Source organism: Pseudochaenichthys georgianus, chromosome 4 (genome assembly GCF_902827115.2).
Source record: "Pseudochaenichthys georgianus chromosome 4, fPseGeo1.2, whole genome shotgun sequence".
NCBI classification, from domain to species: Eukaryota; Metazoa; Chordata; class Actinopteri; order Perciformes; family Channichthyidae; genus Pseudochaenichthys; species Pseudochaenichthys georgianus.
In genome coordinates this window covers 14,033,340-14,059,728 of record NC_047506.1, presented here as the reverse complement: position 1 = coordinate 14,059,728, position 26,389 = coordinate 14,033,340, and the positions used below count along the sequence as shown (strand labels likewise).

The 26,389-nt window shown below is 40.7% G+C and overlaps 1 protein-coding gene across 1 annotated transcript in view; it reads right to left on the bottom strand.

Annotated features, from left to right (window-relative positions):
* xxylt1 (xyloside xylosyltransferase 1) overlaps window positions 1–25,448 on the bottom strand; it is a 52,015-nt gene extending 26,567 nt beyond the window's left edge. Inside the window, exons 1-3 of the mRNA XM_034081948.1 lie at window positions 24,807–25,448; window positions 17,412–17,559; window positions 4,222–4,354 (exon numbers count right to left, since the gene is read on the bottom strand). Coding sequence (XP_033937839.1) covers window positions 4,222–4,354; window positions 17,412–17,559; window positions 24,807–25,346 — 821 coding nt within the window. The 5' untranslated portion in view covers window positions 25,347–25,448. The remainder of the gene's footprint in view (window positions 1–4,221; window positions 4,355–17,411; window positions 17,560–24,806) is intronic.
* Between the last annotated feature and the right edge of the window lie 941 nt (window positions 25,449–26,389).

The following is a 26,389-nucleotide window of genomic DNA, read 5'->3' as shown; positions in this document are numbered from 1 at the left end:
TGCCCACTAGCTGCCCACTGCTCCTAGTACTAGACTCCTGGTACTAGGATGGGTTAAAAGCAGAGAACAAATTTCACTGTGTGTGCTGTGTGACCATTAAAGAGGGTTTAATCCCTCCCAATTCTTCTTCTAAATTATTCAGCTTTTAGAGAAGGTTGTGTGGATCACATAAGAGTGTTTGTCAGTTCTGGGATCAGCAGATTGTTTATTTACTCCAGACTCCTGTCTAACGAAGAGACACTTTTGAATCAAAGGGTGGGAACAAGACTTTTTCTAACAAGAGGGCACATTTCTGCCAAATCTTCAATTATTAATCTGATAAGATGTACCTAAAAGTAATAGTAATTGTTGTACTATATTGCAACAGTGACTTCACGACCTCTTCATGGAACACACACACACACACACACACACACACACACACACACACACACACACACACACACACACACACACACACACACACACACACACACACACACACACACACACACACACACACACACACACACACACACACACACACACACACACACTACTGAATACCACACACACACACTACTGAAATCCTCTCACATTCACTACTGAACACCACACACACACACACACACACACACACACACACACACACACACACACACACACACACACACACACACACACACACACACACACACACACACACACACACACACACACACACACACACACACACACACACACACACACACACACACACACACACACACACACACACACACACACACACACACACACACACACACACACACACACGAAAATTAAGCCTCACACACACACTATTGAAATTCTCTCACATTCACTACTGAACACCTCACACACACACACACACACACACACACACACACACACACACACACACACACACACACACACACACACACACACTACTGAAATCCTCTCACATTCACTACTGAACACCTCACACACACACACACACACACACACACACACACACACACACACACACACACTACTGAAATCCTCTCACATTCACTACTGAACACCACACACACACACTACTGAAATCCTCTCACATTCACTACTGAACACCTTACACACACACTACTGAAAAACATTTTACTGAAAGGTTCTCAGTAGGGAATGTGTGTTTCACCTATGTGTGTGTGAGGGGATTCTTGCTGTAACGGAAGAATCACACACACACACACACACACGTCCTGTTTTGATGCTGTTCCTGGATGGAAAACACTGAAGTAGTCTAAACTAAGCAGGCATGTTTTTTTTCTTTCTTTGAGAGGGACGGAAAAATCAGCTGATGAACAAAGAGCTTAAGAATCGGTGTCCCTTGTTTACACCAACGCACGCACTAGTGTTAATTTCGTCAGCTATTTTTTTATTTAGTTTTAGTCTTAGTCCTGTGTTAAATTTCCTTTTTAGTTTTAGTCATATTTAGTCACCTTCATCCTGTTTTTATTTAGTCAAGTTTTAGTCGACTAAAAGTCTGAGCATTTTAGTCTTATTTTAGTCGACTAAAACAATAACTATTGTAGTCACGATTTAGTCGACTAAAAGTCTGAGCATTTTAGTCATATTTTAGTCAAAGAAAACTAATTATTTGAGTCTACTTTTTGTCAATGAAAACTGTTGAGTCTTTTTTAGTCATCAGATTATATAGAACATTTCAGTCAAACTAGTCTAGCCAAAACCAATAATTTGTCATTTTTAGTATATATAAATAAATAGGATTATATATTGTCCTTATTTGATGAAAAACACAGGTTGAATGATTAAGCAGCTTTGCAGAGAGTATCTGGTCAGGTTTGTGGTGTTTTTACCAGCTGTGTTATGGCCACATTGCTTCCCTTCTGATGAAACAATGCATTCGCTTTTTTCCTCTGCCTCATTGTTGAGAAAATGGGCCCAAATATCACATCGTTTCTTTCTGCCAAGCAGTGGTGGCTTTAGACTTTTTCGTGGTCAGTCATTTTGACGGACAGGATCGTAACATGTCCGTCATAATCCATTATTACCCGTCAAGTACACAATTTATCACACACTCGTGCTGACGGGGGGGGGGGACGGGGGGGGAATTCGGTTAACGCGAGTGCGACCACTGCTCCCAAGCCCTGTTGTTGCCATTTCATTTTCTGTTGAATAAGGTTAGTTAGACCATGAGTTAGACCCGAGTCTTCCTGACAGTTCACAGTGTGCCGCTGCCCGGTGTAATTCAAATGTACCGCCGCGCGCAGCACAGACACACAGCTGCTGCCCTGCCGCAGCAGCGGAAATGGAACTGCTGGGAGAAAAACTGACTGATCAGAAATGTAACGTTATCTTTGATAATATTTCGTCAACGAAAGTAAAGAGAGATTTTGGCATAGTTTTTAATTTAGTAAACTACATTTTCGTCTCGTCACTTTTCGTCAACGATATTGCATGATGATTTCGTTACAGTTATTGTTTACTGCCGTCGGTGTCGTCTCGTCATCGTCTCGTTTTCGTCATGGAAAAAAAGGTCGTTGACGAACATATTTCGTCATAGTTTTAGTCAACGAAATTAACACTAGCACGCACGCATCAAATAAGGCTCAAATATGGATTAGCAGATGCCTCTGAAGAAAAAGAAATATGAAAAAGAAAAACTAGCATGTAAAGTGGGACAGATTGTACGGAAAGTTGATTTGTACCCAATTTCAAAACGTCTTACCATTTTCATTAATATGAAGAGATCTGAGTGTGTCTCTTCCACAAACATTCTTCCAGCGTGCACAATGATAAGGTATGAGCTATGTTTACCAAGGATAACCTGACATGTGGCAGTGGCTCAGTCAGTAGGGGCTTGGACTGTGAGCCGTAGGGTCGCCGGTTCAAGTCCCGACCAGACCTAAATATGGAGTGTGGACTTCTACTTGGAGAGGTCCCAGTTCACCTGTCGTGGTGCTCTTGAGCAAGGCACCGGACATCCCCCTTCCACCCTCATTCCCATTGCTCCCTGGGCGCTGTACACTAGCTGCCCACTAGCTGCCCACTGCTCCTAGTACTAGACTCCTGGTACTAGGATGGGTTAAAAGCAGAGAACAAATTTCACTGTGTGTGCTGTGTGACCATTAAAGAGGGTTTAATCCCTCCCAATTCTTCTTCTAAATTATTCAGCTTTTAGAGAAGGTTGTGTGGATCACATAAGAGTGTTTGTCAGTTCTGGGATCAGCAGATTGTTTATTTACTCCAGACTCCTGTCTAACGAAGAGACACTTTTGAATCAAAGGGTGGGAACAAGACTTTTTCTAACAAGAGGGCACATTTCTGCCAAATCTTCAATTATTAATCTGATAAGATGTACCTAAAAGTAATAGTAATTGTTGTACTATATTGCAACAGTGACTTCACGACCTCTTCATGGAACACTATCTTGCAGCACTGGCTTTAGGTGTCAGGAAAAAGGAGTATTATCAGTTATTGACTTTGTACAATGGAAACACGGATTCAAGTCAGTTACATTTATTGTCAAACATTTGGTACATTTGGCCTGGTGCGGAAGCTAAAGCATTATACTATATAGACTAGTAATGTGGACATAAAAAAAATAAACCTCCCGCTTTTGTATTGGAAGACAACATGATAATTTGCATTCCTATTCTTATCCAAGTTTTGATTTTACAATCAACCATTATTGAAACACATTTTAAATGTTTCGGGTTGCATAACAATCCTCTAAAAAATCCTGGGCTGACAATGATAACACAAATCATTAAAAAGGCCACTAATTGTTTCTGTTTTGCTAGTAGACGGGAAATGTCAGATTGGTAACACTGCTGAGGTTCTTGTGAAGAAGTCTGTATGGGAGATATCTGATGTTCTTTCTCACTTAAAAACTGTGAGAGAGAAAAAAAACTGTGAATATGCAAGTGAGGCGCATGAAAACTGAAAGATACACTGAAAGACGAAGGGATGAAATATCAGCCCAAAGAAAAAGAAAGCATGAATAATAATCTAACCAAAAGTAATTTTATGGTCGGTGCTTTGAAACATTTTATTCCGTAATGACAATGCATGGAGGCTTGATATGCAGTTGAAGTTAACAGCCAAATATTGGACTCATGACACAATTATATATTTAGTTGAGATCTAAGACCATACTATGTCTACAGTCATGTAGGACATGTTTATATCCCAAAGCATGTGTCACTAATATCTGATGTGTTGTGCCACACTGCTCACCTGTAGACGGGCTGCATCTCTCTGGTGATGCCTATCACTGCTCCTGGAGGAAACCGGTCAAATTCTTTAAAAAGGTCCCTGATGTTGGTCCTGTATTTCAGATCCAGGTCAAGCTGCACTATGCGCGTCAGACCTGGAAAAAAAAGCACATTATTTCCCATTAATAGGGCCGCATCAAACTTAAAAAAGAAACCTGTGTAAACTTCTAAATAACGGTTGCCATTTTAACAAAGAACAAGAGTCCTCTGTCCGGTAAGAATAATTTAATTATGAATAAAAACATGTTTTAACTAGTTTATTTCATGACAAAAAAAGAGTTGTCCATTATAAAAACTATCACACTAAATCTACTTCTGAGTAAACTGTCTAACAATGCACATAGTTTGAATTTTTCCAATCACTTCCAAAAATCCTTCGATTCATTCACAGTTCGAGAAAATAGGAGAGGACTACTCTTGACAAGCCATTAAATGGTTTCTCTGAGATTGTGTTTTTGACCACCAGGTGACCGGGTGATTTCAATTTTACCATTGACCTAGAAAAGAAAATTGCAAATGAATTGTGTGGAAAAATCTGGAGAAATCTGGGAATAGATTTCTTTAAAAGGAGTGGACGTTTGGCATACATACAGTCAATTATTAACACAGCTGTTTGTGGATAAAATGGTAATGGAAGAATCCAGGATATGCAGGCCCTGATCTGTCCATTGTTTCAGCTTCCTATGTTTTGCTGGTAACCATGGGGATGAAATGATGGGAAACACTCAGGAATGGTGTCAGGGGCACAACATGATCATTGAACAGATGAAAACACTTGTCAGCTCAGGACGAACTGTCAAAGAAGACGGTCTTTATTGAGAGCAGTAAACATTTATTGGCAGAAGGTCATTTTGACAAAGACTGCGGAATTGGCACAATTGTGAAAAGGCAGGAGTACTTCAAAAATAATAAGCTGCATGGGCCTCCTGCATTATGGGCCTTCAGAGCTCAATTCAACAGTTTTTCAGTTCTTTAAAGCCATGCTGGGATCTGGCAGCCAACAAATGTACAATTTGTAGGATATTATAATTCCAATAGCACAAAAGTGTATTATATTTTGAAGGGAAAATGTGTTGCATCATCCATCCAGTTTATAAACAACATATTTATTAAAAGAAAAGGAGGCTACACTTAAAGGTGGGGTAGGTAATTTTGGAGAAACCAGCTCGAGTGCGCTAGAATTTGAAAATACACAGCCGGAGAAAATCTGCCACTTCCTTACAGAGCCCCTCCTCCAACACACACGAACGTGCAAATGACCAATGAGGGCACGAGATAAGTTTGTGCACAGGGGAAGGCTGACAGGCAGGTAGGCCATCCAGTTATTTTAGCCGGGCCGGCTAAAATGATTGGTCGTGCTTTTTACAGTACTACAGCTTCCACAGATGACATTTTTTAATGGATTTTTTGTCAAAGCACTTAAGATATTCATTGCTATCAGGATGTTAAGAGCATTCCATGGAATATAACAAAAAGTGTATCTCGAGCCGGTTTCTCAAACTTACCTACCCCACCTTTAACAGAAAAAAAAGACAACTAATTACCTATCGGTTTAGTTTATATGTAACAAGGCAGAGCAGATTGAATATCTTCTTCATGGCAGCATGGGCCCCAATGTCCCATCTGTACACTGTTTATTTCAATGTTGCTTAAAGGTGGGGTAGGTAAGTTTGAGAAACCGGCTCGAGATACACTTTTTGTTATATTCCATGGAATGCTCTTAACATCCCGGTAGCAATGAATATCTTAAGTGCTTTGACAAAAAATCCATAAAAAAATGTCATCTGTGGAAGCCGTAGTACTGTAACCTTTAACCCCACCTTACCTTTAAGAGTAGTTTGAAAAAAACAAAGCAGTTTCTATATGTGTACGTTTCCTGCTAAAAAAAAATTGTTTACCCTGAGTTGTAAGACTTTGCATCAAGTCAATAACTCCATGTTTCAAAATGTATTTTGATGTTGTCACTGTTATTGTGAAAGTTGCATATATATTAATTTAATAAAGATGTTAGTGAAAGAACTCTTGAATCATTCTAATTTATCACCGTAGTCTTATTATATTACGGGAAAAATAGACAGGGATCCAATGCAGGACTGTACTCAAGGTCAAACAGTACGAACACCCTATTTTTGGAATTGAAAAAAAATCACAACCTTGGCCTGAACAAAGCCGACTGAAAAGCTAAACATTTCATCAGTGTTATATTTGTTACTAATGGAAGATTTAAGCTGTACTACAAGTTTGTGCTGCAGAGATATTAGTTTCTGTTGAAACTAGTGATGGAAAAAGGAGACTCAGCAATGCGGAGGCGACCTGTTTTCTATGCTCTCCAAACAAGGAAGCTGCCATCACAATGCCTCCATGTACTGTGGCAACAGAGAGGGGCTCGGGCGGGTAATCCAAGTGTTGTCCTCGCTGTTTGTTGGTACTAGCCGAGCTTAACTAGTGGAGAATAACAGGAAGAGGGCCTGAAGTTGGTACAACACTGTGATGTGGAGAGTTTGATGTCAGATCAATGACTCAAAACAAAGTCCTTTGAAGGTGAAAGTATGGCAGTGTTTGATCCTGGCATGTGATTTCAATAAACAGATGATTTCAATAGATTACAAGACTAGTGCCACTTGCTGCACTTTCTGTGTTTATTTTACTACTCCTCTGTTATAAATTGTCTGCTTTCATAGTTTGCAGATATCAGACTTTGATACAGCAACTGATGTCTAAACTATCAAAAAGGAGACACGTTTTTATCAAACTTGCTTGTTTTAGGCAAACAATACTACCTGTTGATTTTGCTTTTAGTTAAAAAAACAATATATGTCATTTACAAAAACAATTTTATGATTAACTTTAGGGGGAAAAAATCTGGAAAAGTGAACTGTGCGAGACAGATTCTGTAGTAGCTGTCATTTAGTGTATTTGTATTTCAGGCTTGACAGTTTAATTATTTATAGCAAACTGGGTATGAGCCTGAGGCAACGAGAGAGGGAGAGAGACGTCTTATTTTTCTGACACTTGCATCTCTTTTTGTTCCTAGATATCCTCTCAGCAAGGATTACAGGAGAAGAAGCAACACGTTTTTGGGGTGAAATGGAAATTACCTACACAGACAAAACTCTTTCAGTAGTGCTGTCTGTCCCTGTGGACTGCTGCACAGCTGTTCTGTAGTCTATTACTGTCCTACAGTTTAAGATGTTACTGCCGAGTTCACCAGAGATGTACATCAACCTCAACGTAACCAGCGTGCACAATATTTCACACACACACACACACACACACACACACACACACACACAACCTTCCTCATCCAGCACCAGTCACTTTTCTGCCATCTCCGCTGAACACTTTAACATATTATTAACATTTTAAACTGTATACCCCGGTTATCTAGGCCCTTTTTGTTTTTTTGTTGTTGTTTGATATACAGTGGGGCAAAAAAGTATTTAGTCAGCCACCAATTGTGCAAGTTCTCCCACTTAAAAAGATGAGAGGCCTGTAATTTTCATCCTAGGTACACCAACTATGAGAGACGAAATGAGAAAGAAAAAAAATCCAGAAAATCACATTGTCTAATTTTTAAAGAATTTATTTGCAAATTATGGTGGAAAATAAGTATTTGGTCAATAACAAAAGTTCATCTCAATACTTTGTTATATACCCTTTATTGGCAATGACAGAGGTCAAACGTTTTCTGTAAGTCTTCACAAGGTTTTCACACACTGTTGCTGGTATTTTGGCCCATTCCTCCATGCAGATCTCCTCTAGAGCAGTGATGTTTTGGGGCTGTCGCTGGGCAACACAGACTTTCAACTCCCTCCAAAGATTTTCTATGGGGTTGAGGTCTGGAGACTGGCTAGGCCACTCCAGGACCTTGAAATGCTTCTTACAAAGCCACTCCTTCTTTGCCCGGGCGGTGTGTTTGGGATCATTGTCATGCTGAAAGACCCAGCCACGTTTCATCTTCAATGCTCTTGCTGATGGAAGGAGGTTGTCACTCAAAATCTCACGATACATGGCCCCATTCATTCTTTCCTTTACACGGATCAGTCGTCCTGGTCCCTTTGCAGAAAAACAGCCCCAAAGCATGACGTTTCCACCCCCATGTTTCACAGTAGGTATGGTGTTCTTTGGATGCAACTCAGCATTCTTTCTCCTCCAAACATGTCTAGTTGTTTTTTTTCCAAAAAGTTCTATTTTGGTTTCATCTGACCATATGACATTCTCCCAATCCTCTTCTGGATCATCTAAATGCTCTCTAGCAAACTTCAGACGGGCCTGGACATGTACTGGCTTAAAGAGCCTGTGACACGAGTTTCCCCCATCATCCAAACCCATCAATTTGAGTAAATATTGTCCCCTTGAAAACCGTTACTGAACTGATTTTGGATATTTGTACTTTGATAACCATTCATCTGCCCTTCAATGTTGACAATTTTCTGGATCTTCTCTGGGATTCTTCAAGTCCCGCCAAATGATGTGTGACGTTATTGCGGGCACAGCGCTCCAGCTGCACCGTTCAGGATCCCAGCATCTGCATGTAAACGCACGATGGTGCACACAGCAGCAAGCTCAGACAGCGATGACAGTTTAATTTTGAACGTATCTGAGAGCTCATATGAGGCTGAAGGATCGGTTTATGTTGTATCTGTTAGAAGTTTAGGAATGAGGTGCGTCAATATGGGCGATCATATGGTCATGTGTGGTGGAATGGAAATAAAAATCATTCCGGGACTCTCGACCGGCCCACTTCGGTACCGCTAGTAAATTGTCAACGGGGGGAGTGGGGATGTCAGGGGCGGCGGGTGCTGTAGATAGTAAATGTAAATATGTAAATATTTGTGTCACTGCATCCTGGTAAAATACAAATATAATGTATAATTACATTACATTACATTACATTACATTGCATTTAGCTGACGCTTTTATCCAAAGCGACTTACAATAAGTACATTCGACCAGGAAGACACAACCTTGAGGAAAACAGAATCATATAAGAACATCAGGTTTCAAAGAGCCAATCGTTTCAAGTGCTGCTCAACTGGCTAAGCCAGTCCTTTATTAGTATATAAGTGCTCTGTTAGCAGTTCTTTGTTAGTCATTCTATCGCTCGAAGTGGAGTCGAAAGAGATGAGTTTTCAGTCTGCGCCGGAAGGTGTGTAAGCTTTCTGCGGTCCTGATTTCAATGGGGAGCTCATTCCACCATTTTGGAGCCAGGATAGCAAACCCACGTGTTTTTGCTGATGGGAACTTGGGTCCCCCTCGCAGCGAGGGTGCAGCGAGCCGTTTGGCTGATGCAGAACGTAGAGCACGTGCTGGGGTGTACGGTTTAACCATGTCCTGGATGTAGGAAGGGCCAGATCCATTCGCAGCATGGTACGCAAGTACCAGTGTCTTGAAGTGGATTCTAGCAGTTACCGGAAGCCAGTGGAGGGAGCGGAGGAGCGGCGTGGTGTGGGAACATTTTGGAAGGTTGAAGACCAGACGAGCCGCTGCATTCTGGATGAGCTGCAGAGGTCGGATGGCACATGCAGGTAGACCAGCCAGGAGGGAGTTGCAGTAGTCTAGGCGTGAGGTGACGAGAGCCTGGACCAGAACCTGCGTCGATTTCTGGGTCAGCTGTGGGCGTATCTTCCTGATGTTGAAAAGCGTGTATCTGCAGCAGCGGGTTGTAGCAGCGATGTTTGCAGTAAACGACAGGTTGTTATCTAGGATAACACCCAGATTCCTTGCAGTCTGAGTCGGGGAAACAACAGAGGGGCCGATGTTGATAGTTAGGTCAAGAGAGGGACAATCTTTTCCCGGAAGGAAAAGCACTTCAGTTTTGTCAAGGTTGAGCTTGAGATGATGAGCGGACATCCACTGAGAGATGTCAGCTAAACAAGCAGAGATGCGTGCGACGACCTGGGTCTCTGAGCGGGGAAAGGACAGAATTAATTGGGTGTCGTCAGCGTAGCAGTGGTATGAAAAACCATGCGGGCTAATGACAGATCCGAGCGAGTTTGTGTACAGGGAGAAGAGGAGAGGACCAAGAACAGAGCCCTGAGGGACCCCTGTAGTTAATTGACAAGGGTCGGACTCAGACCCTCTCCAAGTAACCCTGTAGGTGCGGTCTTTGAGGTATGAGGTGAGGAGGGAAAGTGCAGAGCCTGAAACTCCAAGTTCTTGGAGGGTGCGAAGGAGGATCTGATGGTTCACCGTGTCGAATGCAGCAGACAGGTCCAACAGGATGAGGACAGAGGAGAGGGAGGCTGCTTTAGCAGTGTGCAGTTCCTCAGTGACAGCAATGAGAGCAGTTTCTGTGGAGTGACCTGCCTTGAAACCAGACTGGTGCGGATCCAGAAGGTTGTTCTGATGGAGATAACAGGAGAGTTGTTTAAAGACAGCGCGTTCAAGTGTTTTAGACAGGAACGGGAGGAGAGAGACAGGCCTGTAGTTTATAACATCAGACGGGTTGAGAGTGGGTTTCTTCAGGAGAGGGTTTACTCTCGCCTCCTTGAGACTGTTTGGAAAGTGACCAGAAGTTAGAGAAGTGTTGATGAAATGGGTGAGAAACGGTAGAATATCAGGAGCGATAGTCTGAAGGAGGTTTGAAGGGATAGGGTCCAGAGGACAGGTGGTGGGGCGGGCAGAGGTAATGAGGGTAAGAACCTCACTTGGAGAGAGAGGGGAAAAGGAGGTTAGTGTGCCGGTTGAAGGTGGCTCAGGTGATCCGGCGGTGAGTAGGAGTGAGTCAGAAAAAGAAGAGCGAATGTCGTAAACCTTTTTTTCAAAGTGGTTAACAAAGTCGCTTGACAGAAGGGAGGAGGGGGAAGGGGCTTTGGGGGGGTCCAAGAGGGTGGAGAAGATGGAAAATTGTTTTTTAGGATTGGAATAGGAAGATTGGATCTTATCTTGAAAGAAAGTGCTTTTTGTCTGAGAGATGGAAGCAGAGAAAGAGGAGAGGAGAGCCTGATAGGTTAGGAGGTTGTCACGGTGTTTGGATTTCCACCATTTCCGCTCTGCTGCCCTAAGGACGGTTCTATTAGCACGCAGTGCGTCATTTAGCCAGGGAGCAGGAGGGGACTGACGAGCCTGCCGAGATGTGAGAGGACAGAGAGAGTCCAGAGAGGATGAGAGAGTAGAGAGGAGAGTTTCTGCAGCAGAGTTTGGAGGCAGGAGTTGGAACGAGTCAGAGGAAGGGAGGGCTGAGAGCACCGAGGAGGCAAAGGTAGAGGGGGAGAGGGAACGGAGGTTACGGAGGTCTGTGTCTTTGACATTAGCGCTGCTAGCCACCTGTGCCCTGTACTACGAAGCCAGTTCAACATACCCTGGATATGTTTGAGTAACAATTAAACTAACAACAACAAACTAACAAACGAGATCTCGCTAAGCGGTCCTACGAAGCTGGTTATCAACTCGGTAAATCAAGCCAGGGTTTCTCTCTCCAGCTGAGAGCGCGTTCACGTCTAAGACACGAGTGGATCTGACTTTAATTACATTTGACTCGAGTGTTTCGTCAACATAATGTGTTGCTTAAGATAATACTTCTGCATACAGTATGTGACACTGTAAGTGTTGCACGGCCAGATACGGCTGGAGAAGCTGACTCAGATAAGGACATATATGATATATTATGATATTATATGATTGATGATCTGATTGATGATGTAATATGAATGATAAGTGTGACACGTCGGCGTCTTCTCTGCATACGGCAGTTTAAACTGTATTTCCTTTATCCTGTAATATGACTTGCGAGATTTAAACTCCGCACACTGAGTTGATCTCTTTTCTACAGACGCCGGAGGCGGGCAGCGTCAGGTAAAAAAAGTTATTTAGCCTTCCCAAACCTGAGCCTCACGCGCCGCCTATGGGGGATGTGCTAGTGACTTATCCGACCGGCCCACTTCGGACTGTCAATGGGGGGAGCCTCGCTGCGGGGAAACGGTGGACCTAGTGTCCCGATCGGAGTGGGAATAATAATAATAATAATCCGTGCATTTTATCCATTAATTTCCCCAACATTGTGGTAAAAAAAAAACACACGTTTAATCCATGTTGGTGTACTACAACTACAAAAAGCATCGGTTTGTTTTCTCATCAGGAAATGCAGACCGGCACAAACAAGCGATTTTTAATCATCATTCTCACGATCATTTAATCTATCATATGTTCGCCGAATTGACATGAAAGCACTAATAAATGTAGTTTCATCCACTTGAGTTTACAACCACAAAAATAATCGATTTGTTTTTATATCACATCCTACGGGAGGAAATTCAGCAGCTCTCACTCCCGATTTTTAATCCTAATGTAATCATCATCTTCACCACGATCATTTATGTTTATGTTCGCCGAATTGACATGAAAGCACTGACAAATATGAATATACTGTAGTCAACTTCATTAAAACGTTATTAACGTGCCTAAACTCAGTAATTCACCATTTCTACGCATAACAACACACTTTGTCCGTGTTTGGCTCTCTCGCCGCACAGTGAAGCGTTCCCGCATTGACGTCACTTCCGGCTTCCCCCAAAACATCAAAATGAGTTGAAGGAATTTCCCCGCGATGTTCGAAATTATTGATATTTAACGGAACGGTATCGATTTTTCTTTTTTAAACTGACGGTTCGAGATTACTAGTAGCCCAATATTTCATTGCACAACAGTTGTTGTGATGCTGTCACAGGCTCTTTAAGCAGGGGGACACGTCTGGCACTGTAGGATTTGAGTCCCTGGCGGCGTAGTGTGTTACTGATGGTAGCCTTTGTTACTTTGGTCCCAGCTCTCTGCAGGTCATTGACTAGGTCCCCCCGTGTGGTTCTGGGATTTTTGCTCACCGTTCTTGTGATCATTTTGACCCCACGGGTGAGATCTTGCGTGGAGCCCCAGATCGAGGGAGATTATCAGTCGTCTTGTATGTCTTCCATTTTCTAATAATTGCTCCCACAGTTGATTTCTTCACACCAAGCCGCTTACCTATTGCAGATTCAGTCTTCCCTCAGCTCTTTGGTCTTGGCCATAGTGGAGTTTGGAGTGTGACTGTTTGAGGTTGTGGACAGGTGTCTTTTATACTGATAACGAGTTCAAACAAGTGCCATTAATACAGTTAACGAGTGGAGGACAGAGGAGGCTCTTAAAGAAGAAGTTATAGGTCTGTGAGAGCCAGAAATCTTGTTTGTTTGTAGGTGACCAAATACTTATTTTACCGAGGAATTTACCAATTAATTCATTAAAAATCCTACAATGTGATTTCCTAGAGTCTTTCCCCCCATTCTGTCTCTCATAGTTGAAGTGTACCTAGGGAGAATGGAACATGTAGAATTCTTGACAATAAAGCTGACTTTGACTTTTGACTTTTTTTTAAGAGTCTTACTAATTAGAGAGATGGATATATACAGTAATGGCAGGAGCTAAATGTTTTAACTGACTTTCACCTGGTTTACTCAAGCAGCATTAAGAAGTTACTTATTATTCCTGACTTCAGTTAAATTACATGTTAGGATGAAAAACGTAGATTTACTAAATGGATAGGTACAAATAAAGGGAGGTAAAATAAATATTGACCAGGTGTTGTACACTTAGTGCAGGGGTAACGTTGTTAAGTGGCTGAAGAGCTCGTCTAGGGCTCAGGTCAGATCAGACTAAACCTAAACTCAGACACAGCAACACAACAACAGAGACACTGTTATCTAAAATCACATTTCTTTCAGGAAGAAAGTGGGTCAACCTGATTAAGCACTAATATGTATCTTGATGTGAGTACTTATGGCCTTCTCATATGGTTCATTGTTTATTTTGTCACCAACCGTCTTTGGAAAACACCCTTTATCAGAGAAAGGGAATCACCTGATATACATTTTCACCCTCCCTATGTCCCCATATATGAAATGCTGATGCCTTTCCTGCTGCGAGAATTAACTGTCTAGCCTTGTGTGCAGTAAACTGGGACGTCAGATAAAAATCTAAAGTTACAGTGTTGTATCTTTAAATATTGAGGATAATTATATTATTATCTTTCTAAACTAGAAGAAGACACAACACAACAGTAACATGCAGTGAATCTCCAATAGTGAGAGAAAGTCAGGTAATGTAAACTAACTCCAGCACTACTCAGAATTCTAATTTTAGAACTTTTGCTTACTATAAAGCATTTTTAGAGCCTGAAAAAGACAGTACATCATGTTTTTATAACTAATAAAAGTTATTAAAAGCTTTTCACAACATCACAAAACGTCTTGGAATTTCTTGGAAGTCACAACATAAAAAAAATTGCCATAAATTATCATTTTCTTTCATCCATTTGCTGTGTAATTGTAGGCCTGTGGGAAAACCAATAGTTTAGCTACTGTCTCGCTTCCAGGTAACATCATTGTCACTTTAGCAAAGCAATTCACACATCATCCTGTCGGAGGTGGAAAATAGAGGCCAAGGTTGTGGGAGAGACTCAAGTCCCAGCATGTTAAGACCTCTAGAGGGGAAACAAAACAAGGAACACCTCTCCATCAACAAAAACTGTTTCTTAGAAACCTCATCGTTTCCATTGCGCAATATTTCTCATCCTCCAAGGACTGGTGGTGCGGAAATAGAGTCCTTAGAGTCCATTTGTCTACTGACTGCTTGTAATACTGTTAATTCTATACAGTATATCAAACATATTAATGTCTTCTCGCAAATAACATTTTATTTATAATTGAAAGCTGTTTTGCAAAATCTATTTAGCTTCATCGATTAAAGAAATGTTGAATAAACCGAACCAAAAGTGCTTCACATTATCTCTGCTTTATCTTCTCTTTTGACATCATAATTAAACTTGCTGGAATATCCCACTTCTCAAGTTAAAGGATGTTAAATCCAGCCCTCCTACTTGCAGCTGCTATATATTTACTTATTGATAACACGCTTGTTTTTTCACCCTTTATTTAATCATAAATTATGTTCTGCGTCTGCTGCGTAGATCCCTGGATGCGTTTCAGGAAACTAGTACCCACACACTCTCTGTTAAGACAACCACATTATGCCCGTTAGAGATAAAAGGATTCTTTAAATAGAAATGTATGACCACTTGGACACAGAGCAGATTGGTCGCACATGGATGGTTGATCGATAATCATTTAAAAAAAACAACGTGAGACACTTTTACAGCGGCAGACACCCCCCTCTCATGTGTCTATGTTGCAGACATGCTTGCCACCGTGTTTATCTCTGTGGTGTTCAGACTAACAAGAATTTTCTTGACTAGAAACAGTAGGACCAAGGGTAATTTTTCAAATATGGTATTCTCCAGTAGTGAGGTTTAGTTTCACCTAAAAAGTCCCTTTCCTTTGTAGTTCGCCTATTTGTTTGGGTTTATAATAACATACGTTCCTTGTAATTTAAATATCTTTATTGGACTAATTCCTCCTGGTTTGATGTTGCTTCCCCTTTCTCTAGTGAGCTGGGTACAAACAGAGAACATCAGACACACACACCTTCAGCTCAGACCAAGTACTGCTCGGGGTAGGGGGGGGGATGTTTATCACATGATGCCACACAGGCAATATGTTTTAAATTCAGCCAAAACAACTCTGGGCTTCACCACAAATTACTTTTCAGAGTTGACAGCGGAGTGAAAGCCACAAACTAAAACATTTTCCCTCCAAGAATAATCTTTTATTTATCATCCTGTTTTGCCTTAATGCTCTTCTGCTCCCTAAGTGATATCCTGCTTTCCTGAGAAATATAAACAGCACTTTTGAAGTGCTTAAAAAAAAATCTTGGAGAACACCTGAAATTGACCACAGGGGAAGTCAAGCCTTCAAATATGGACAGGCAGCATCTTTCTCTGGGGAAAGCTAATAAATAAAGAAATTCAGCTTCCAGTTCGTGCTGTTGATTCTGATATCCAGTACTGTCATGTTTATGAGAATACTTTATTCATGTAACTGCTGGAAAAACTCTTCACTTCAGACTAAAACAATGACAATAATAAACCCTGGTCATGATAGGACCCTACTATATTTTCATTATGAATGCCGAAATAACACATTTAAGTTAACCCTAAAGAACCAAAATGTGATGATTCATTGTCAGCAACAGAATTGAAGGAATTGTATTTTGAATATGAATGTTATGGAGGGGTTTTAATGCGGCAAAGTAGGATATTATGTGCATATGAGGTGTGCCTTCTAAGCTCTGAATAAAGCATCATGGGTCTGCGTGCCGATGTGCATATTGTTGTGTATTGTGATACCTTGATATTTGCATTGTTCTTATTAATTTCTTTGCTTCCAACATGTATTTTGGACAGGGATTTATATCATCAATGTTAAAATAGGTTTAACATATAGAGTGTTCCCCTCAGTGTAGTCTGAGATCACTTTAAAAACCTGAAATAGTGCAGACAGATACTTCAGGGTTCATTGGTGCCTCCGGTGACTATTGATTTAAAGCCTGGTGGTTTGGTTCACTTTTGGTGATGCCCCATGCTGCACATCCACTGAAGAGAGGCCCAACAGAGGGGGCCACTGCCATCAGTCAGCACCAACACAGGGGGCACTAATGTGGGCAGAAGCAACAGGACACATCCCCCCCTCCACACTCTAAAGGGCCTCAGCAGCCCGTTATATATCTGTCAGATACCCAACCCTACGCAGTTTAGAGAATTCATCACCAGAGTGAATTTAAAATATGATTAAAAAACATAATACTAATTTTAAAGCTTTATATACTAACAAACAATATTTGTGTAAAAATGAATTGCCTTTTTTTTTGTTTTAATGATTGTGTATGTTATAGAATTTCCTATCCACATTGTGACGTTTTTTTACTTAAATGGGTGCAGTTCTTGATCCAAATGTGAAGGACAACACATTTTAAAAACCATTACAAGCTGATTAAATGACAGGATTTTTAATACATGGAAATTCTAACCATCATTCATCATTAGGTTTGTTTACAATAAATGTCTGTAGATATCTTTTAATTATGACCTTGAAAAACATCCAAAATGCTTTACATGAACTTGACTTCTTTGTGACAGTTCGACGTGTCTCTAGTCAAATATCCTAAGGACAGATATTTTCAAACATGCAAATAAAACTAAAACTACACTACATTTAAATACTTAAAGATCTATACATCTGATGATCCTTTAACTGAAAAATAAATGTGCCAAAAGTAGCTTTTCCTTACTTTCAGGCATGATTTGATGCATGGCAACAGACAGGAAGAAAATGGCGTCGCTGTAGTAAGCCCCAGAGCCGGCGCTGAAGTACTTCTGCATGGCCTCCACGATGGGGAACAGCTTGTGTGTGAGATCAACCACGTCATGGAACAACACCTGCAGGCACAGTGGAGGCATGTTAGTACAACAAAGAGTCACATATATGGAAAGATTTAAGATATTTATAAATTATTGGTACATATTACCATAAACTAACATATTCTGAAAGCTGTAAATGTGTAGGTTCGGATATACCCTAATTGTGGGAGTCAATGTGAATATTATTTTAGATGTAATATCTGACTGACAATCAGAAAAAAAAACGTTTATTTATGCCTTTACCATTGAAAATCAGAACACGCACATAAAAGAAAGAAAGGCGCCGTCCAGTGACTTTCAACTAGTAAAAAAAAATGATGTTACACACTAGCCTTTTGATTCTAAAAGATGTGTTTGTTTACACATGATGCATGGTATCAGATAGTAACACACACTGCCTCTCGCTTCTCCTCCAATAGGCTTCAAATCACACAACACGTCGGTCTCTGTTCCGATCGTGTACAGTTCATATACAGTAGATTACTGAAAGAGGATTCAAAAATAAATACAGTAAGCACTGATTATTGTTAAAGCAAGGAAAAATATGTGTCGGTTTGGGACAAACAGTATTTCCTGAGGAGATTCAGGCCTTTTTGGTTAAGCTTGACATTAGTTCCCGTTTATGTTAAAGGTCTCACATAAGACCGGGACAATATGGCTGTCGTATAAATCAGGCCTGTGTGTCTCAATGGGCAAACATGATAATAAACCCTGGCAGCTTAAAGCAAACCCTCTGTGAAAGCTCAGAGCTGTGTGGGACTGCTTTCGGTCATGTGATGTAATGGCATATAAGTCATTGCTGTGGGTAGAATAAGTGATATTGCTCAAGTCTTGATAAATATTCACTGGGACTGCAACAGAACCATTGTGATGTGCACATTTATTAGATTTTCATAACTCAATCAAGGCTCATTAAAAGTCTTCCCCTATTCCAAAAAATAAAGTACAATATTACTTCTCAAAGCCACAAACTCACTGTTCAATCACAACCTGTTAAAGAGATGAACTAGACTAGAGGAAGGAGAAACTGGGGGAATATTGTGCACAACTGTGTTTTGTGCTGCACTGAATATATCCTTAGTCAAAGAGGATTAACAATAACTATGGTATGAGACAAGTATGTAAGGAAAGATTACCCAAATTCCACCTGTGTATTTTTGGAAGATCTTGAATATTTAATAGACTAAATTAGTATGGCTTTCCATTAACACAGCTAACGCATGATTACTATTTTCCCCAAATGGCCACAATAAATAATACAAAACATTCTTTAAAAATAGCATTACAATTTTAGCACTGAACAATTTTTGCTCAACACATTACGCTATGTGCATTCAAAAGACTATTGTTGTTTGTCTTTTGAAGTTATTAATTTCACAGCGTCTTATCAGTTTAATTGACGCTAACCTTTGCCGTCTGACAGCCTTCACAATGGGAAAATAAGACGTTATCTATGCTGTCATCAAAGCCACCAGACTCCATTGACAACAACTGTATTTTCTGCAGAACCCTCTTCATTGGTTAGTTAGTTTCTTCTATGACTGGTATAAATGAACTGACCCCTTGATTCTCTGTGTTTTACAAATGTACTGTTTTAGTTTGTCGTGGATCCTGCCATTTACTATGTCCACTACTACCTAAAGTTATCCAGCAGGATATAAAACGTAGAATACCACAGCACTGTGATCATCTGTGCTAATTACTGAACAGGATGATCCACACTGCTCCAATATGTTGTTTGAACGATGGTCAGCAGTAATGAGAACAGCCTCTAGGCAGTGTGACTCTACAGGCTGTTGGTTGCGAATGTCAAGTGGGTCACTACATTTATTACTGATGAACTCAAGAGATAGAGGCTAAAATTATTGCATAACAGTTGTCTTATCTTCCTGCTCCTATAGATAAATAATTAAAAAGGAATGCGGCTCGAGATGCGCAGACAAGGAAGTCAACGGGCTCATACACTGCCTCCATCGGGGCCCCAGGAGACCCCGAGCCATCTGTAACTTTGGCAGGATTTAAGTGGCTGTACGTGTGTCAGAACATCATTTCATTATTCATTATCTCCAACCATGTTTAAAAGCACTGGTCTGGAATGATACCATTACAATGATAAAACCACTGTAAAGCCAGCTTGTAAATGTTATGTAACTTTGATTTGCAAAAGAGTGTGTAAGAGAGAGATAGAAAAAAAGTTGTTCCTTTTGGCCACTCTGTACTAGACAGAGCTTACTCTGTGATAGTGTTATATCAACAGCTCCCGGAAAAGTTCAAATATTACACTAGATAGTAAATTAGAATGTTTTTCAGCCATAAACATTGAACAATTGAATTAAATGATTCTTTCTTCTAAAACATCAACGTGTATCTTAGACCCGATTCCAACTAAGCTGTTAAAGGAAGGTTTTTCATTAATTAGCACTTCTTTGTTAAATATTATGAATATGTCTTTATTATCAGACTATGTTCCACAATCTTTCAAAGTAGCAGTGATAAAACCTCTTCTTAAAAAGCACAACCTCGATCCAGAGGTTTTAGCCAACTATAGACCTATTTCTAATCTTTCGTTCCTATCAAAAATTCTTGAGAAAGCGGTCACAGTTGTGTGATTACTTAAAAAACAATGATTTATTTGAAGATTTTGAGTCTGGCTTTAGAACACATCATAGCACAGAGACAGCTCTGGTTAAAGTCACAAATGACCTTCTAATAGCCTCAGACAAAGGACTTGTCTCTATTCTTGTCTTGCTCGATCTCAGTGCTGCATTTGATACTATCGACCATGATATCCTATTGCAAAGACTAGAGCACTTAGTTGGCATAAAGGGAACTGCTTTAGGCTGGTTTAGATCCTATCTATCTGAACGCTCTCAGTTTATGTGTGTCAATGATGAATCTTCCATGCAAACCAAAGTTAGCCATGGAGTGCCACAGGGCTCCGTGCTTGGACCTATTTTGTTCACATTATATATGCTTCCCTTAGGCAATATTATAAGCAGGGATGCAAACTTGTCACCTTTCGGCGAAATTCACCGTTTTTAACCCAAAATAGGTCGTTTGTGTGATTCATGTAGATCTGCAATACAAATATTTTTGGGGTATGGGGGGGGTCTGGGACCCGGAGTAATCTGCAGCCGCGAGCTGTTATGTGCCATCATACACGCATGGTGTTCTTTTTTTATATATTATAATGAAGCGCGAGCTGTGTGCTCGAGTTTTCCTGCCTGTCGGCTCTGCTCATGGATGTATAAGAAGGCTCTGCTGCTCCGCGATGATGGTCTAGCTTCAGCAGCTACATTACCTATGGGTGCGTTCGTTAATATTAACTGTGTGGTCCGGAGTCACTGTGGCACAGACTGGACCGCTGGTGAACAGCTGTTAGAACGGACCGTTCAGGTGTTCAGATCAGAGCTCCCTGTCGGAGCGGCAGAGCGTGATGTGAACTGAAACGTTTTTTCTGTCGCAATATTATCGTTGAGTTAGCTAGCTAGCATACATTGTCACTATAGAGTAAAAGTAGAAGTACTCAGATCTTGTACTTGAGTAAAAGTAGAAATACTCAGATCTTGTACTAGAGTAATAGTAGAAGTACTCAGATCTTGTACTTGAGTAAAAGTAGAAGTACTCAGATCTTGTACTTGAGTAAAAGTAGAAGTACTCAAATCTTGTACTTCAGTGAAAGTAGAAGTACCAGAATGTAGGAACAATCCTGCAATCAAAATGTTCCTCAAATAAAAGTAGCCTACAAAAGTATTATCATCAAAATATAGTGAAAGTAGCAACAGTAAAAGTAGTCATTGTGCAGATTGGTCCATTTCAGAATAATATATATGATATGTTTAATGATTGATCATGAAAGTGTTCTCAAAGCTGGTAAAGGTGCAGCTAGTTTGAATGACTCTGTATACTGCAGTGTAGCTTGTGGATTTACTCCAGGTGGAACTAAAGTCTGATTTAACACTTGATTATATTTCACATCATTCATCCACATCTGTGAAGTAACTACAAGGTATTAAATACCATTTACCTCTGAACTGTAGAGGAGAAGAAGAACAAAGTAGCAAAAACATTGACATACTTAAATAAAGTACAAGTATCTCAAAATTGTACCCAAGTATAGTACTTGAGTTTATGAACTTACCACTGGCTATACAGATAGAAAGACTAAGCCTTGCACAGAGGCATGAAAATACATTTTCAAAATGCTCAACAGTGCTGCCAAAATTACAAACTGACTGCTACACAATTAAAATAAATGCTTTTATATATTTTTATTAGATGTGACTCTTTGCCATTTCTGTTATTATTAACACTGCTGCTTTAGTTGTTCTGACTGCTAAAATCATCTGTTATTCCTCATTTTAAAGCCGATATTCCGTGGGGTAGGGGGGCTCGGATCCTTGTCACCTTTTTCATGCCTGATGAGTTTGCATCCCTGATAAGGAATCACTCAGTACATTTTCATTGTTATGTGGATGATACTCAACTATATGTATCCATCAAGCCTGATCTAAATAAAATTCAAGACTGCCTCAAGGACTTAAAAATGTGGATGACCTTAAACTTTTTGATGTTAAACACGGCCAAAACTGAAGTTATTGTACTCGGCCCAAAGACTCTACGAAACAAACTATCTAAAAGATATATTAACTATGGATGGCATTAATTTGGCCTCCAGTGAGACTGTAAGGAATCTTGGTGTTATATTTGATCAGGAATTATCCTTTAACGCCCACATAAAATCAATCTCAATGACCGCCTTTTTTCATCTATGTAACATAGCAAAAATCAGGCATATCTTGCCTCAAACGATGCAGAGAAACTAGTCCATGCATTTGTTACTTCAGGGCTGGATTATTGTAACTCTTTATTATCAGGGTGTACCAAGAAGTCAGTTAAGTCGCTTCAGCCGATTCAAAATGCTGCAGCTCGTGTACTAACCAGAGTTCGGAAAAGGGACCACATTACTCCTGTTCTGGCTGCCTTACACTGGCTCCCTATAGAACACAGGATATAATTTAAAATTCTTCTTCTCGTCTACAAAGCCCTTAATAGGCAGGCGCCATCTTACCTTAAATAACTCATTATACCCTACTGTCCTACTAGGGCATTGCGTTCCAAGAATGCAGGGTTGTTGGTTGTTCCTAGAATCTCTAAAAGTACAATGGGAGCCAGAGCCTTTTCTTATCGAGCTCCACTTTTGTGGAATCAGCTTCCAGTTTGTGTTCGGGCGGCAGACACCCTATCCGTTTTTAAGAGTGCGCTTAAGACCTTCCTTTTTGATAAAGCTTATAGTTAGGGCTGATTAGATTCAGACCCTAGTTTTGCTGCTATAGGCTTAGACTGTCGGGGGACACCTTACTTCTTCCTTCTCTCTGTCTGTACCTGTGTACTCTCATGTTCCGAATAACCCAGCTTCCCCCAAATTTCTTTTTGGTGTCTATCTACGCTGGGATCCTGAGTTATGGCTGATCCTGAGTGCTGATCAGAGTCCTGGATTTCGAGTCGTGGCTGAACCTGTCACTGTGGTCCTGCCTGACTTTCATCATACTACTTCCCTGATGGCTCCCACAGGATTGTTGACATCCTTGTGGATTCATCTTCTTATTATAGACACATGCATTTTCAAACATTTGGTCTACCTATGTTGTAAATGTATTATCCTTTCGATTTACACACGGCATCTATTGCACGTTGTCCGTCCTGGGAGAGGGATCCCTCCTCTGTTGCTCTCCCTGAGGTTTCTCCCATTTTCCCCTTTAAACTGTGGGGTTTTTCCTTTTTTGGAAGTTTTTCCTTGTACGATGTGAGGGTCTAAGGACAGAGGGTGTCGTATAGTCATACTGATATTCTGTACAAACTGTGAAGTCCACTGAGACAAATGTAACATTTGTGATATTGGGCTATATAAATAAACATTGATTGATTACTCATACATCAGTAGTTATTTTTGGTGATTTTGGGCATATCATAGATATATTGGCAGCACCGCAAATGTCAGCTGATAAGTAAAATATGCTTAACTGCATACAGCTAAATTCCTACCCACTTACTGTACACAAATGCATTTCGAATACACAACAAATAGCGCTATCTATCTGAGAAACACTATTATTAATGTTGATGGTGTACATACATAATGTGGGATTGCTATAGCTGATTTCATGAGCTGTTTGGGACTGTTTGGGACATTATGAAATACCCCCAATCCCTATGTACTTATTGGCTACTGAAGAAGATTTTGTGTGTACTTTGACAGGTGTTTATATCTCTGTGTCTCTGACTGTGGACAGATTTTTTGACCACCATAGCATCCCATCCACGTTCTGTATTTGTACTAACTTTAATACAGAGCCTTTATAATTATTGGCTGAGTTATACTTGAAAGAAGTGTTTTGGTTGATAATCTCTGCACGCTAGTATCGTGTATTCTTTAAGACATAGCTTGTCTTGTCTTACACAGCAGATCAATGTTTTCTGTATTTGACTCAACACACAGTTGTTCTCCTACAAGACTTTTAGCTTGGTCTAAGTACAGAGAGTTAAATGAGCAGCAAGCCATCTGACCCACAGGCTCCAAACTGCCAAGGTGCAAAGCTGAGTAAACCTCGGCCCTACCAGAGCAGGCATGGGATCAGCCTGAGACAATACAAAGCTGAAACAACAGCAGATGTTTTCGATGATGAGACATTCCTAAGAGGAAAGGTCTGGCAGGTGAGGAGGATCAGAGACAGTCAATTGTAAACAGGTTTTAAGATCTTGTGCTCCGAGAGGAATACAAAAGAGGATGAACAAGGCAGGACATTGCATGCAACACAAAGGGAACATAATCCTCTGTTTTGGCTGAGAGAACACAGTAGGGGAGGGGATGCCTGCATCAGTAAGGAATGAGTTTTGCAGGCCAACACTGCCCCCATGTGTTTCAACTTTAAACAGCACCTACAGCATATGTGTTTGTCTTTGACTGATTTATTCCTGTTAAAAATATGTTGGTTAAGTTAACATAATGATACTCTTTTGCATCCGTAAGAAACTCTACTGCGGGTTCATCAGAGCTGTGTAGTTTAAATACAAGATGTGTTTCTCTGCCACTGTATCACAGCAGAGATTTGAATAGCAATACTCACTAAGTTAATTTACTGGGGGAAAATCAAATGAAGTAGTTATTTGAAACAAGAACCCTTAAAAAGGGCACCAAAACCTCTTATATTGAAAGCAATAGATAACAGATTCCTAGTATGGTTTAACTTTTTTAGAATGCTTACCTCATACTTAAACGTTGCATCAAGGAGAAATTCCTGCAGCATCTTCTCTCCCAGTTCTTTGCTGGCTGGATCGCTCACAAAATGAAGGACCAACACTTCTCCTTCCATAAAATCTCCGTGCTTCACCATAGACAACATTGCCACTCTGAACTTGTCCTGCAGACTCCGACTTTTGTCCACCTTGGTGAACATCATGAGTGCGTGGTAGTGTTGGTCACCAGAGCCACCAATCTCTCCCTTCCCGGGCCTAAATTCTTCGCTCACTCCTCCCACATCTTGCTGTTCCTCTCCCTGCTCCTCAGATACATCTTTGGGTGAGAGCCTGGTGTCCACAGTTAAATCTGCATCGTTTCTGTTGGTGTTGTGTGTGGACTGGGTCTGCTTGATCCTCTTTGTGGTGCTGGAGAAGTTCTGCCTCTCTGAGCCGAAGTAGTAAAAAGCTGCAACAGCAAGCGCAGCAGCGAGCAGAAGCACAAACTGATAGGACCGGAAAGTACTGATCCTACCCATGATTCTGACCACCAGTCTGAGGAAGCCCATATCTCCCTGTTGGTGTCATAAGAGTGGGGGTGTGCAAGGCATTACAGTCACCAGGTTATGTCCCTCCATGTTGTAGCTATGTATGGTAAATTACCGACATCTTCCTGTAAGAAAAAAAACAATTATTCAGTCTTGAAATACAGTAACAGAGATGTAACTTGCAATAAACAGTATATAGGTCTACATTTTGTGCACTCATTTGTGCATTATGTTACCTTTACCTTTAGTGAAACACCACAGTAAAATACGACAGGTACTTTAAGTCTTCTAGTTTGTTAGAATAACATCTTCCAATACTCAAAGCCCGTATGTATACCTTTTAATCGTATTTTGCTTGAATTGGAATACATGGGTTCCATAATATTCATAGTGTTTGTGGTACATCTTTATGTAAACAGTCTATGGGCAAAATATACTAGTTTCCAAGAGCTCTTGCATCGCAGGTTTAACAACCATTCCTCGCCAATGTTGCACCGTGCAAACTTAAGCTCTCAACCTCTTAATCTCATTAGTTAACATGCACACACAGTACTTGCCTGTCGTTGATCTCTGCAGTTTCATTTTGCCATCTTGTTCGCCCCGTGTCTCTAGAGCCTCACGTGTCTGAAGTAATGCTGCATTGGCTAACTTAACATTGACAATAATTACACGGTTAAAGTCCCCGAAGTGCTTCAAAAACTAAATCCCTGCAGTAAGACACCCTGCGGCAAAATGTTGACATGCCAGCTGCTTTACGAAGATGCTAAATTAGCAGACGTCGACTTTGCGCCTCTATGTTGGTCGTTGAGTCCGACGCTGTTTGCTTAACCCGAGCATAAAGCAAAGCTGTTTGGTTGTTTAAAATGCAAATGCACCCTTGCATACATGCGTCGTTCTTTCAGTATTACGGTGTTTGCAGGGCTTTGTGATTTCGAGAGAAAAAATGGCAAAACGACTAGTTGGATAAATCTCTAGCTAACAACCTAGCAACAACATACTGTCTGTGACGCAATTTAGCCACACCCACTTTAGGTTCAGCCATGCTGCCTCTAAAGACTGTTGGA